Source organism: Carex rostrata, chromosome 8 (genome assembly GCF_964058835.1).
Source record: "Carex rostrata chromosome 8, lpCarRost1.2, whole genome shotgun sequence".
Classification (NCBI taxonomy): Eukaryota; Viridiplantae; Streptophyta; class Magnoliopsida; order Poales; family Cyperaceae; genus Carex; species Carex rostrata.
This window is the reverse complement of record NC_135925.1, coordinates 13,675,794-13,689,104: the sequence shown is the minus strand read 5'-3', so window position 1 is coordinate 13,689,104 and position 13,311 is coordinate 13,675,794. Positions and strand designations below refer to the sequence as shown.

The following is a 13,311-nucleotide window of genomic DNA, read 5'->3' as shown; positions in this document are numbered from 1 at the left end:
GATAATGCGGTCTCTATTAAATGAGGCCACAAATTGACTGTGCAATCTGGATATTCGTGGAATTCTCTAAAACGGAGGTGTTTTCGGCCTACAATACGATCCATGTTGAAATTAAATTATAGTCCGTCTGAATGACTCTTAACAGTTAACACCATTAAAAGAGGAGGGCACGCTGCCTGTTGCCATTAGCTGGAGACGAAAAATATCTCCTAGTATTACACTTTGAACTGGTAAGCCATCTATGATTTATATACTTAAAACTCTTATATTGTTTGTTTATTCCTTCCATCTTCCAAAGAAAATGGAGGACAGTTGCCGCTATATTTGTGAATTTTGGATCTGCTAAATTTGAGATTGGATCCTGTCTGTCAAATGTTCAATCAGAATCTACACGAATATTAAAGGAGTTATGTGAATTCTAACTCAAGACGGATTGGTCCGGATCTAAACTCAAATTTTGAGTTACTTTAGGGGTACCCATTTTTGTGTCGAGGTAGAATTTCACATTTGACTTAATCCTTAAGTATTACAGTAGATCTAGAGTGTCCATAAACAGCAAACAAATCAATACCTTTGATTTTGATTTATTTCTTCTTTAATGCTCCGAATCTCAACATTTGTGCTATGCCTGTGTGCTTCGTTTCCAGCTTGCGTAGTTGCGTCGAGTCTTTTTTACATTTTTTAACACCTTGTTTAGATGGAGAGTAGAGGAAGGAAGTAGAGGTGAAGAATAGAATAGAATGGAATATATAATAGAAAGGAAGATTAACATATTTAATTTCTTCGTGTTTGGATGATTAATGAGAACAAATAAATTTAATTTTCATTTTCATCTTATTTTTTGTTTGGTTAATTAAAATTTATAAGGTTAATGAGAAATTTAGTGATTGTTGCATGTTTGTAAAAAAAAATTTGTATGAGAATTATATTGGTAAGATATAGAGTTGGACTATGTTATTTTTACTAAAAGTATTTGCAACAAAATTTCTCTCTCCATTACATCTCAAATTGGGAGAGAAACCAATTATATTAATTACAATGATACAAGGTTGAACTTTTCACCTCTTGTACCCTTCACCTCCGACATAATTTTGTCAACGAAACACAATTCGACGGAAAGTTATCTTTTCTTTCAATTCTCTCCCTTCCTCTACTCTCCATCCAAACAATGTGTAAGTGTAACTTGTATATGCTTTATTAGGATTAGATTACACTTATGGCATGCTTGATTGTATCTATTATGTACTAGTATCATGTTGTTCTAAATGAATTTGATTACGGGCTTACTCTTCAAATAAAACAAAAAATGTTCTCCAGAGAGGGCTTCCGTGTTGTTATGGGCTTATTTGTGGCCCATGTCCCTTTTCCAACTTTACAAAGATCCTATTTTGTAATAAACAAAATCAATGACTATTATCCTACACACTATATTTGTACAGTACAAAAGTCCCTAGTGTAAACAATGCATCTAATTTAAACAGTACAAAGATACAAAAGAAGAAAAGAGGAAAGAATATCATATTAGATTGACACTTGTATCTCTGAACTAATTTGTACAATTCTGATATATTCTAAGAGTCCAGCAATTGCACACTTCTTTATTTCTATATATGTGCACAGATGAGATTCAAATGCACCTCACGCACCAACCAAAAAATATGAATCATGTCTCAGGTAGAACTGTATCTCGCCAATTGGTCAATAGCCATATCATGTCAGTGGAAAGTGGTTGGCTCCACATGGTCTATTTCTTCATGTTCTGTCTGTTTCATGCAATTTCCAGATTTCGGAAAGTGGATTTGCTTGCAAGTTGTGGCAGATCGAAAGAGATTTACCATGTGTCTGTTACTTAGTTGAAAAAGTAAGGAGAGCTGAGCACATGTCGCAAGTCAAAGTCGCCTCTTTCTGGTAGAGGAGGGAATTCTAATGTAGGATAGGATTCCTCAAATTCCTTCAACAACTGTAAGAGTGAAAAGAAAGAAAAGAAATAAATAAGATACAACTTGGATAATATAAATACAATACGACAACATGAGAAATATTGTCAACCCCCTTTTCTTCCTAGTTCGTGCCAACAGTTACAAATTTACTCCTAGGTCTATATAGCTAAATGGATAAAAGAGAGAGAGAGAGAGAGGAGGGACACTTTGGTGTATCTTCAATAACTAAGTGCAGTGATATTACCCTACATTAATAAGAGAGTTGTATAAGAAAGAAGCATACATTTTCTAGAATGGGAATTTCGTAGAGTTCGACAAACTTCTCCCGTAAGATTCTGTTCATGGTGTCGACATCACATGCATGCGTCCAGAAGGAATCGTGGACCCCAGCGAAAGTCAAGCCGGCACTTCGGCACGCCGTGGCAGTCATCATCATGTGTGAGCTGTCCAGTGAGTGTACGAAATTCGGTGGGAACGCTGTCCTTTGCTTTTGTTTAGAAACCTGTAAATGATCTTGCGCAAATTACTGGAAAGAAATACAATATATCCAAAGATTATGACATTAGGAACTTCTAATAGCATGTACATGACACAATTGTAGTCTCTTAGTCAGGGAGAATTATTAATCCTACAGGTCTTCCTGCCTATATCACAAATTGTTATTGTTCAACTCGCATATATTTACATGCATGAGGCGAGGGTTAAATACTTAATTTCAGAATTCTGTTTGGCTAAGATTTTAGTTTAGCTTAGTGGGGGCATGACTGTATATGCATGGATGGACTAGGTATTATTCCTGTCAAGTAAAAACAGTAGGTAAGTGCTGTACAGTTTGGTATTATGGACCTTTATAGAAAATTAAGAGGAAAATTTTTGGTACTAGAGATGCAAATGCTCAAATTTTATCATTGTTACCTTGTCGCCTTCACCCCTGATTGCCATTCTCTGGAGTGACGTATAGAACTATAATAGAAAAAAAATTAGTTGGTTTGCATTTGCTTTAAATGCTGGCAAACATATTTAATTGATTGCAAAAAAAACTAATCTCTAACAACTAATAGAGGATACCAACAATAAATAGAGGGTAGATAAAATGAACAGTGACCAAAACATTTTCAACTCAATAGAGTCAACCATTAGTAATACTGTAATAGCATACACTATTGGTCATGTCATCAAATAATGATATTCAATTTTGAGTAAATACAGTGAAATATTGGTTCCATTTGCAGAAAACAATTTATTGAAGTACTACACGAAACTCTCAAAAGAACTCAAGAGAGAATTAGAGGAGAAGAAACTTACACGAATTTGCTTGATGGTTCGATATGGCTGCACAACTGGTAAACCAAGTGGTGTTGTCCATCTCACTGGTTTATTCTCTACAGTTATTACCTATTGTTAAAAAAAAAAAAAAAAAACTCGAGTGTCATGCAAAGCACTATATTAATATCTAACAGTGTAACTTTGTGAAAATGTTACAGATAGACGCAGGGCACCTTAGCACATTTTGCGAGCCAACTCATGATTTCGCGTGCCGCTTGAAACATCTCACCCAGAGCCTTCATTGTTAACTTCATCCAAAAATCAGTAAACCTTTATTAAATATTTTCAAAAAATATATATATATCTGGAATAATGCACCAGGCTGATCCCCTCCCCTAGTCTGCTTTTAAACTTTTCATCAGATAATAACATCCCCTCAAAATCATCACTAATAAATAAGGCAGCTATTATAAGGCAACTGTTGGAAATGAGGAAGATCCACTCAGGATTGCTTTCAGGAAACAAATAAGAGTGATGACAGCTCAACAAACAACAAAAATCAGACATCCATAAGCCACCTCTCCCCCTAATTCAGTGAAAACACACTGCTAACTGCTATAGTTGCATAGGGGGGTAGTCAATAGTATTAAAAAGATCAACAATGAAGTTTTAGAAGATATATTTTTAATTTCTGAAGCATCTCACGTGATAGTACCTTGCTAGCATAACAGGAAGCCTTATAAAGTACTCTGTCGTCATCAATCAAACCTCTCTCCCGTAGCCTCCTTCGTATCTGTTGTCTTGCACCAATATATGTGACTCCATAAACTGAAGTCATGACTGTCTGTTTGACTAGCTTTCTATCCACCTAGAAAAGGCCGGTACATTATTAGAATTATAGATAACACCCACATGCCAAAGATGGGCCAATCTAATGTTCAAGCAGGCCTACATTATATTGTGTATAAGACTAGAGAGTAGTGGTAATCTTGAATCCTACAAAAGATACATTCAAGTAAAATAAAATAACAAAAACCTGATCAACTAAGATCTTGGCCAAAGAAGCCGATGGCCATGTGGCAGGATCCTTCATGGAGTCTTTTTTTATTGTATCCAACACCCTTCCAGTTATTGTCAAAAATTAACAAATGAAAGTCAGTATGATTATATTTTTATTTCAACAATAACATCTCAAAACTAGAAGCTATCATTGTAGTTTAAATTCCTTTTGTTAAACAACAAAGCTTCACAAAATTATCTATGTAAATGGATCAAACTGAACAACAGGTACAATATCATTACGAAAATTCATTACTCAATTGCAATTGATACCAAAAGTTCCAGTCATCTGAACTAGAACTTCTTTTTTAATTTTTCATTTGCTCTATTCATTAACTGTAGTTGTTACTAATCTTTTTTTTCTTTTTGGAGAGAAGAGGGGGCCTTACCTGGCGGCTACTCCTGAGTAAACATCCGTTGGTTTCTCTCCAGTAACTAAGTTAACTGTCGCTGCTTCTGGCTGCAATTAGCAGTATGTTTATCAACACGTGCCAAAAGATAAACTGTTAAGGAAATGTAAACAAACCCAGATAAATCAACCAAAGAATATATTCAGTGAAGAGAGAAGCAGCTTACAGCATGTCTTCCTAAAGCGGCATAATGCTGGAGGCCATTACATGAACCATCCTAATAAGAAACCACAAATATTTAATAAGGCATTCAGTTTTACTTTGTTTGCAAATTAACCTCACCATTTGTCTTTATCACACCCACCATGGCCCACACTTATAGGGTTATCACAAACCAACTAAACCGTGGGATGAGGGTTAAATAAATGCAAGATTGCACTAAAAAATGGAAAGAAAAAGGAGATTCCAGACCAAGACAGATGCAGCATAGGTTCAATGCAGCATGCAAGGGTATCTATATGTAAAAGCATGAATCCTGTTAGCAGCTAATTAGGTTAGACTAGTGTGAATACATGCAGGTTGCTGTTGTTTCTGCTCTATACATCTTGAATTCTCTCTATACTAAAGAAATGGATTTGTTAGATTAGGAGGCCTGAAAGTGTTTACAACCATGTATCATATTTTATCTTGTACATGTTAAGAGTATATTTTTTTTCTTGGAGATCAATTCCTCCTTTCATTTATATTGTCAGTTTGTCACAGTTTTCATTCTTTCTTTATTTACAGTGTCAAAATCCCTTCATATATTTTTAATAAGAAAGAGGCTCATTGTTAAGTGGGGTAAAATTGAATATATTATACAAACAGTTTACGGTAGTCCAAAGCCTGAACTCTTGTTGGTTGGCGATTATTGGCATATAACCCAAAATATCAAAGGTACTACTTTCAAATATAAGACATTTTGGGTACTGTGCACATGTACATTAAGTTGATGGGTATAATTTGCGAAAGATCTACAATATTACCTGATGAATAGGGAGGTGTGAAACATAAGTATGAGGTGAATCACTTCTCAAAGCACCAGCAAGCTCAATGCAAGCAGCCAGGCATTGAAATGGATCCTCGGCTTTCATCCACCACCTCTCACCGTGTATCGGATTTGCAGCCGAGTCGAACACTTCCCGTAAGTGCACCTCAACAAAGTCTAGTCGCATGTCGTACGATAATTTCTGTACTCCTCCCCCAAACAGGTTTGCAAGGTGTATCTTAAGCCATTTCAAGCCAGATTTACCTAAATACAAAAATAAGTTGTAGATAATATAGGCAAACTTCAAAAAATGGAAGAGCGAGTACTAATCAAAACTCAACAATGACAAATTCTTAGACAAGCGAGTACTAATCAAAATTCAAAAAAATCAACAAAATCAGAAGACCCAAAAGGCGTAATATGAGTTTGCAGTGATAACATAATGGAAGAGTGTTGTATTAGCCGCCTTGCATCGGTGCCAAGCAGGACAATTCTGGTAAAGCCGCACAGTTGCAGGTGGATTACACAATGTTAGGCCCAACATAGAGGATAAAAATAATGAAGATCAATCCAAAGGGCAAAATTAAGAAATTTCAATCCTAATGTGATGTAACCCAAAAATTGTTTCAACTACTACTTCTGTAAGAGGTCGTATACCAAATAAATCCTAAATTATACAATCCTACAGTTTTAAGTTGTAACATGTACCCAGGGGTTTTCCCTCGGAGAATTCTAGAAGGCCACGGCAGAGGTCAGATCCAAGATGCGTCAGGTGAGAGTGCATGGGGTAGGCACGGCCTCTGAAGTCAAGATTGTGTGGATAATAGAACGCCTCCTCACGGCACATCTTACGTGCAACCTGTTTTGCACCGAAGTTCACCAAAGTTTATATTTCATATATGATGAAAGGAATCAACTATTTGGAGGAAAAAGTTTGGTTATCTGATGAATGTTGGCCAAATGTATTATTATCTTGAAAACATCGGAAAATGTCAACTTTTTAAATGTTCCAAGATAAAATCAAAGGCATGTACCCTCTTACCCGTTCATTAGCTCCACAAAAATGAGTAAGAAAAGAGGATTATTTTGGGTCAGTCTAGAGAACTTAGCAGAAGGAGAGAGATACACATAACATCTTCCGGGTCTTAGGGAGAAATATAAGATGTTTATAGTATTTGTATTGGTTTAAATCTTGATGCATTGCAACAGCATAGGGCATCTTTGGATTTACTCCAAAAAATGTAGTTAGATACCTATATGCAGAAAAAATCAGTGTTCGACTATTCAGCTGCATACTAAGGCTTAGTTGGACCTCGAATTTCTTTCTATTTTTTTAAAGGCAAACAGAGATTTTATTAACAATAATAAATATGAACGGTAGGGATTAAGATTCTTCTTTAAGCTGAAAGAATCTTGAATTCTAAATCTTCATGTTTGACCAAAAAAGAAAGCAATATTTAAGCATGGTGAATCAGGGAACACCCTTGGTACCCTTGCAGGCCAAGTGTCATGTCATTCAGTGAAGTCTGGTCAAGCTGCACAAATGCGTAAAACAACTTAATAGATGGAAACATCGCTAAAAACCAAGAGAGAAGGGAAGTTACAGTAAGTATAAGCTCAGTATCACATCGTAAAGCGTGCATCTCACTGTTGGCCTTTTTTGTTTTTCTGTTGGCCCATTTCCATCTCTTGATTTCTTCTAGATCGTTTGTCAGAGTCTTTTCTGGTAATGGAATCTACGAGAGAAAGGAGGGGGCAGGGACATGAGTAATGAATGTCATGCAAATAAATAAAGAAGAATGTCGTGCAAATAAATAAAGAAGAATGTCATGCAAATCCCAGAAACATAAGAGATCTACATGTGACTCAATACAACAAACATATTGTCTGCACTTCCTCCAAATTTACTTCAATGTATTTCCAAATTACCACTCTGCCACTTCTTATTTCAAAGTTTACAAGCAAATAGCATAATCTCATTAGCTTTTGAAATGCTGTTACCAGCCAAATTTCTCTTGACAGCAGAATATAATATGATATTCTTGTAATTTCTTAAGCGGTATAAATGATATTACCAAACATAATTGATATACACAAGATTTTTTATGCAAGAACTACATACATCTTGCTTATTTACCAAACCGGCAATGTTTCCACCACTACTCCAAAGGCTCTCTACGATATCTAGTATCCTTCTGTTTACTCTCCATTTTGTGCTCCCTAGCACATCCAATGCCTACAAAAGATGACAGCAAGACATAAATAAAAAAAGTACAGATGAACGAAATATGTGTTTATAGGAAAGAACAAGAAAATACAACAGTAGAGATGTTGCCTCCTCTTTTTGTTAGAAGTTTGGGAGTCCGATTTCAACAAAGAAAGATATGAAGCACACTACAGCTCTCTACAATGTCTTTCCCAACTTCTGACATTAATTATGTCAGCAGAATTTTGCACTGCCCCAAAACCACTTTGGTTTCCCCATATTTACCATCTAAACTCACTGCTCTATCCTAAGATTCTGATGTGTAATTCTTTCAAAATAATTCAGCGCAGCATAGAAGTATGAATTTTCATGTTCAAAGTATAGATAACCCATAAATTGACAGAAATTAATTTGGACTGCTAAGATTACAAGTGCCTATTATGCAGTCCACCTACACATACAATGCAAAAATTTATCAAAAATTTTGAATTGTGCAAAATTGCGTCAGAAATAACCTTGAAAACTTTATCAAGCTGGTTTTTTGGAGCAACTTTTAGTGCAATTAGCTGATCCTTCGAGCCTCGTGTTCGCATGGCATAAGATGGGAAGGAGATGTACGCGCCCTCATTGTACCTGGATATGATAAAAAAGAGAATTGATATATGCATATTCAACAACAAAATAACCATTTGTTCCGCAATATTAAAAAAATTAACCTTTTGTACAACTATTATTTGACTTAAGCCAAATGGATTACGTAAAAGTTCAAGTCAAGCATTACTTGCAGCTCATACCCAGTTGATAAACAAAATTTAAGTCGAAAACAATTATCAATTTTTCCTAAAAGGATGAAAGCCACTCCAAAACTTGCTTTGTCAGAACTTGAAACCTAATCTGCTATTTGCTTGATTTTAATGCAGTATTTGCATTGTAGTAGTCTAACACGTAAATGTACTATATAAACAAGAAAGATAGATTACGTTCAAATGTTTGGCATACTTTTTGTTTCTAAATTGGATTACTCCGTTGTTGTGTACATCCGCTTCAAGTAAGATAGATAAACATGACCAAGAGGAGAAATAAATTGCGTATGGCACTTATATATAGATCATACCGTTTCCAAGTTTTTGGTGGGATCAACATCGGGAGATGTGGAATCACTGTGTGCCTAACCTGCAGGAATAAAACTTAAATTAAAGAAAAAGAAATTTCCATGCAAATTCATCAACTCCCATAATTTAGTGCAGCATGGTGGTAAAATAGAATTTCATCAAGCCATAATCACCAACTTCCAGCACAAGAAACGATTATCACTCCCATTATTATTGTACTGGAGACTGAATTGTTTACCATGATTAAGGCACAATATAACAGTAGGGTGGCCAATCGCTTGCTATATTAGGTCCAAATTTGAGTATTTCTAAATCTACACAAACAAACACACCCTCGAATATTGATTATACTGGTATAATATGTTGATCAAATTTGCATAATTAATCCAATTTACCAGCTAAAACACACAAAAACACCCAAAATACCAAAAAGTCATAATCAGGAACTATACCCAAATAAAACCAAGAACCATAGAATCAGTTCAGAAAAGCAAAAGGCTTACACCGGTACAGTCAAGCCCCTCATATACCAACGAGTTGCACTCTAGCATGCCTTGACTATATCTTACCCTCCTAGAATTAAAATAGAGAATGGTGAGCAACACAGATATAACCTTTTAGTTTTTGAACCATTTTAGTTATGATGCAGACGCGATCACACAAAGTAGGAAGGCATAAAAGAGCAATCACATTGGCCAAATACCACAGCTTTGATCAGTGTGGATCAGCAATGTGCCACCTAATGAGGGTGGCATGGACTGGTTCAAGCAGGTGATCTAATGAGACCAAGTCCAGCCCAATTAAACCCTAGATGCTATAACTAAACGTCAACTTAAGCCAATTTTGCCTCGATTAATTCTATATCGTGCAATATAACAAATTTACTTCGAAATTGTCTAGCTAATTAGTGCAGAGATAATAAAAACAAAGCATAAAAAAATAAGAAAACAAATATAATTTCTCATCCAATACAAGAAAGAAAAAATCATAATAGCCATACCCAGAAGCTTTTGCGATGTAATGCCTAAATGCAGGTCGAATTTCAAATGAAGCAGCACTATCTTGGTTCACTGGTGGTTGTATATATGCTGATTCAATTAACAAATCTATTAATCTGGTCCCCAGCTGCACAAGAAAAAGGGGGTTAGTAACATTTCTAGCTTCAAGTATACACATCATTATTTCAAAACATCACTTCAGAACAAATAACTCAGGTTGTTCAGAAAAAAAAAATTAGAAAAGAATCAAACTGATAATTCTAGTGTAATTTCGGGGTACCCTTTTGTCCAACACTCTTCCATATATTATTTTTTATATTTGGATTAGATTCTTTTAGTTGGAAAATTAACCTTATGGTCTTTAACTGCACGACTAAGGTTTAATTGAGGTATACTTCAAGCTGTTTAGGAAATTTTGCTAAATCAGGGCAGAGAGCACCTAAGCATATAGGGGGCCGTTCAGCAACAAAAGTAGGATTAAATCTTAATCCGTGCTAAGGAGCTCATGTTTGGTTGCCTTAATTCGTAGTAGATGCTAAGGAAGCTTAATCCAGAGGTAGAGGTTCCTTAAGGTCCAGGCAGGGATTGGGATTAAGATTTCGGGCAAAGGAGGTTAAAGGAGGGGTTCTTAATCCTTACAAAGGAATCGATGTTCAGAAGGATTAAGCGACTAAGGAAGCTAAAGGAGGTAAAAGGAAGCTTAAGGAGGCTTAATCCTCCCTTGCCGAACAGCACCATAAAGTGCCACTTCGGTGGGAGCAGTACCTATATGCAAAATTGATGCTAATGTTTGAGCTGTTGACCTAGACAAAAATAAAAAAACAAGGTACATAGTAGTATACCTGTGCTTGGATTTCCTTTGACCAGGGCTTTACCTCAAGCTCATCCCTAATTAGCTTTTGGACCTCACAAATTTTTCTCGCCTTGATCATGGCAGAAATCCTGTTCTTGCGTGTCAGGAATTCTTTCCTCAGTATCTTGCTATCCTTCTTTTCCTCTTCATGTGCTGGGCTTTCTGAATTTTTAATGTTTTTCAGATATGCCTGAACCTTAGCCTGTAGGCAGGATAATGTAAGACCAAAAATTGCTTGAATCTTGGTGTTTACCAATCGAGCTGCACACACTGATAAATAAGTATGATGCCGGTATCTATTACATACCAATATGTCTGTTGTTATTGCACTTTATTATGTCCATTTATCATAAAATTAAATGGGGTTGAAGCATAATGCCAGGCATTTTTTAGTTTTTCAGAAAGAGAAAGAGATTCTCCTGCAAACATCACTTTATCATATTTAATAATAATACCCAGCATTTCTCATGTTTGCAAGCAGCAAACATGACCCAATTTTGGAATTTGCAAGATAAATGCAAATGACAGCAAATGTCAAGTCAAAAAAGTTACAAAATTGCCTAATTTCTTCCTATAAACTTAGTCAGATGTCCATTATATATAAAATTTTATCATATGAACTTGCAATCCAGCATCAAAAGGAAGGAAAAGTAAGGTTATTTCTGGATATATTTTTTCAGTCACACCATTTTAAACGCTGGCAACATTTGCATATCTCAAACTCTGTTGGGGGTAGTCGACATTACGACAAGATACCAGGTGTTAGAAGTGATGGAAGCTAGAAAAGATCATGCTAAGCTAAAAATAATTACCTCGTGCTCAATGGCCGCACCAATTTTGAGCGCCGCCTGGACCAAAGGTACCGACCTTTCAAGATTGTGTGGCAGTAATAACTCCATTACCTTACTCATCACTATCACTGCCATTTTGTCTGATGGCAACACATCTGTAAAATAGATACTAGGTATAAATAAAGGGACATGTTTGTCTGCACTACCACAAGACAGAAAAATCACATTCATCCATGCACCTCGAACATAGTTTCTTCGAAACATGCTAAAAGAGCTCTCTCTGTTGCTCTTTTGTTGCCAGGAAAAATGCCAAAAAGGAAGGTTTGTCTGAGCTTCCTTTTTACATTTTTTCCTTTTTCTCCTAAGAGTTCAAAGGAACAATTACAGGGAGCAGTTTCACATGCTTAAAAAAGGGATTTCCAGCATGTACTTATCCATATATAGGATATACATGGCATTTTGAGGTTTTGGAAGGATAAAGGTGAGATTTAACTATACATGATAGAAGTAAAATTATTGAAATAAGAATGAAGAATGGTTGAACAGGCACTCCTCTTTTGACTACTGGTTTGTCTACAATCAATTGACTTTTTGTATTTTATTTGTGTTGGTTTTATTCAATTGCATTGCCAGTCAGATTGAGGGTCATGCATCGTTGCTGCTTAGCTTAGTCGGCTGCAGCTTGGTTGAGTTTAAGAGGGCCCTGCTCGGGTTTATTGAAACTGAATTATGCTTAATTGAGGCAAAGAAGGGTTTCATTTACCCTAGCATTGCACAACCTAGGATCCATATTGTTTAATTGAGGCTTAAGCTAGTCTAATTGGAGCAAAATAAAATTAACGGTGGCTTGACTGATTTGGTCGAAGCATAAATGATTGGATTCGGGTTTTGTAGCTAAGTGTGAAATTTATATAAACTGGGTATGACATAACAATTGCTGGATCAAATTAAATTGAATTTCAATGAAGTTCTAATTCTGACCTATATAATACCCATATGCTTTCTTCCTGTTCTTACTCATTTGCTCCTGCTTGTCTCTCTCAATAGCATCTCTCAATTGCTCAAACCAGCTGAGACAAAGAGACTTGACAAATGGCAAATTTGGTGCCATTTTTTTCTCCAGCATAGTCTTCTCCAGTTCCTTGTACTCCCTCAGCGCCTCCGCATACGCCTGTGTCTCGGCCTCTATCTGCCTTTTCCTTAAGCTTTCGTAGTCCTCTTTAACCTTTATAATGGAGTTCAGGTTCGGTTTGGCTGGTTGAAAGTTAGGCGATATCCAGTGAATCAACGGTAGATCCATTATATCAGCTGAGAAATCTAGGTTTTGAGTAGCTTCCTGGGTTGGTGGCGGATACAGTAGGAGGGACGACCGAAGCGGTGACCGGAGGATTACGGAGGTCCTGCGTTTAGGATTGAGTTTGACTGGAGAGGGTTTGGGGAGATGCCATAAAGGGGCAGAGAGCAAGGAGGTGGTGGTCGACATTGGGAACTCCGCCATTAAAGAATGGAGAGGGTTTAGAGGTCTGACTCTGAGAGGGTAGGTTTTCAAGTGGATAGAGGGCTTAAAGCCTTAAACCCCTGGCCCTTATATGATACTTCTATTCTCACGTGCAAATTTTACCAACTTTTTACGTAGAATGCTTGTGCCGTTATAATTGGCTGGTTCCTGCTCTGAGTCGGGATTCGTGATAATAATTAAAAAGGAAATT

At 36.3% G+C, this 13,311-nt stretch overlaps 1 protein-coding gene across 2 annotated transcripts; it reads right to left on the bottom strand.

Annotated features, from left to right (window-relative positions):
• Positions 1-1,362: 1,362 nt before the first annotated feature.
• On the bottom strand, positions 1,363-13,152 carry LOC144557808 (DNA-directed RNA polymerase 3B, chloroplastic-like). 2 transcript variants are annotated; one of them, XM_078306415.1, is made up of 20 exons: positions 12,584-13,152; positions 11,624-11,757; positions 10,801-11,013; positions 9,961-10,085; positions 9,464-9,533; positions 8,963-9,021; positions 8,364-8,481; positions 7,765-7,878; positions 7,247-7,378; positions 6,351-6,501; positions 5,641-5,906; positions 4,842-4,892; positions 4,655-4,725; positions 4,243-4,327; positions 3,922-4,074; positions 3,440-3,514; positions 3,246-3,335; positions 2,856-2,903; positions 2,224-2,442; positions 1,363-1,960 (listed from the first exon to the last, which is right to left on the bottom strand). In XM_078306415.1, exons 1-20 carry the CDS (start codon positions 13,098-13,100, stop codon positions 1,850-1,852), a joined length of 2,802 nt encoding a protein of 933 aa, XP_078162541.1. In that variant the 5' UTR covers positions 13,101-13,152; the 3' UTR covers positions 1,363-1,849. The 2 variants fall into 2 exon arrangements, with proteins under 2 accessions (XP_078162541.1, XP_078162542.1); XM_078306416.1 differs by lacking the exon at positions 12,584-13,152 and having other exon boundaries at positions 10,801-10,973; positions 11,624-11,752.
• Positions 13,153-13,311: the final 159 nt, after the last annotated feature.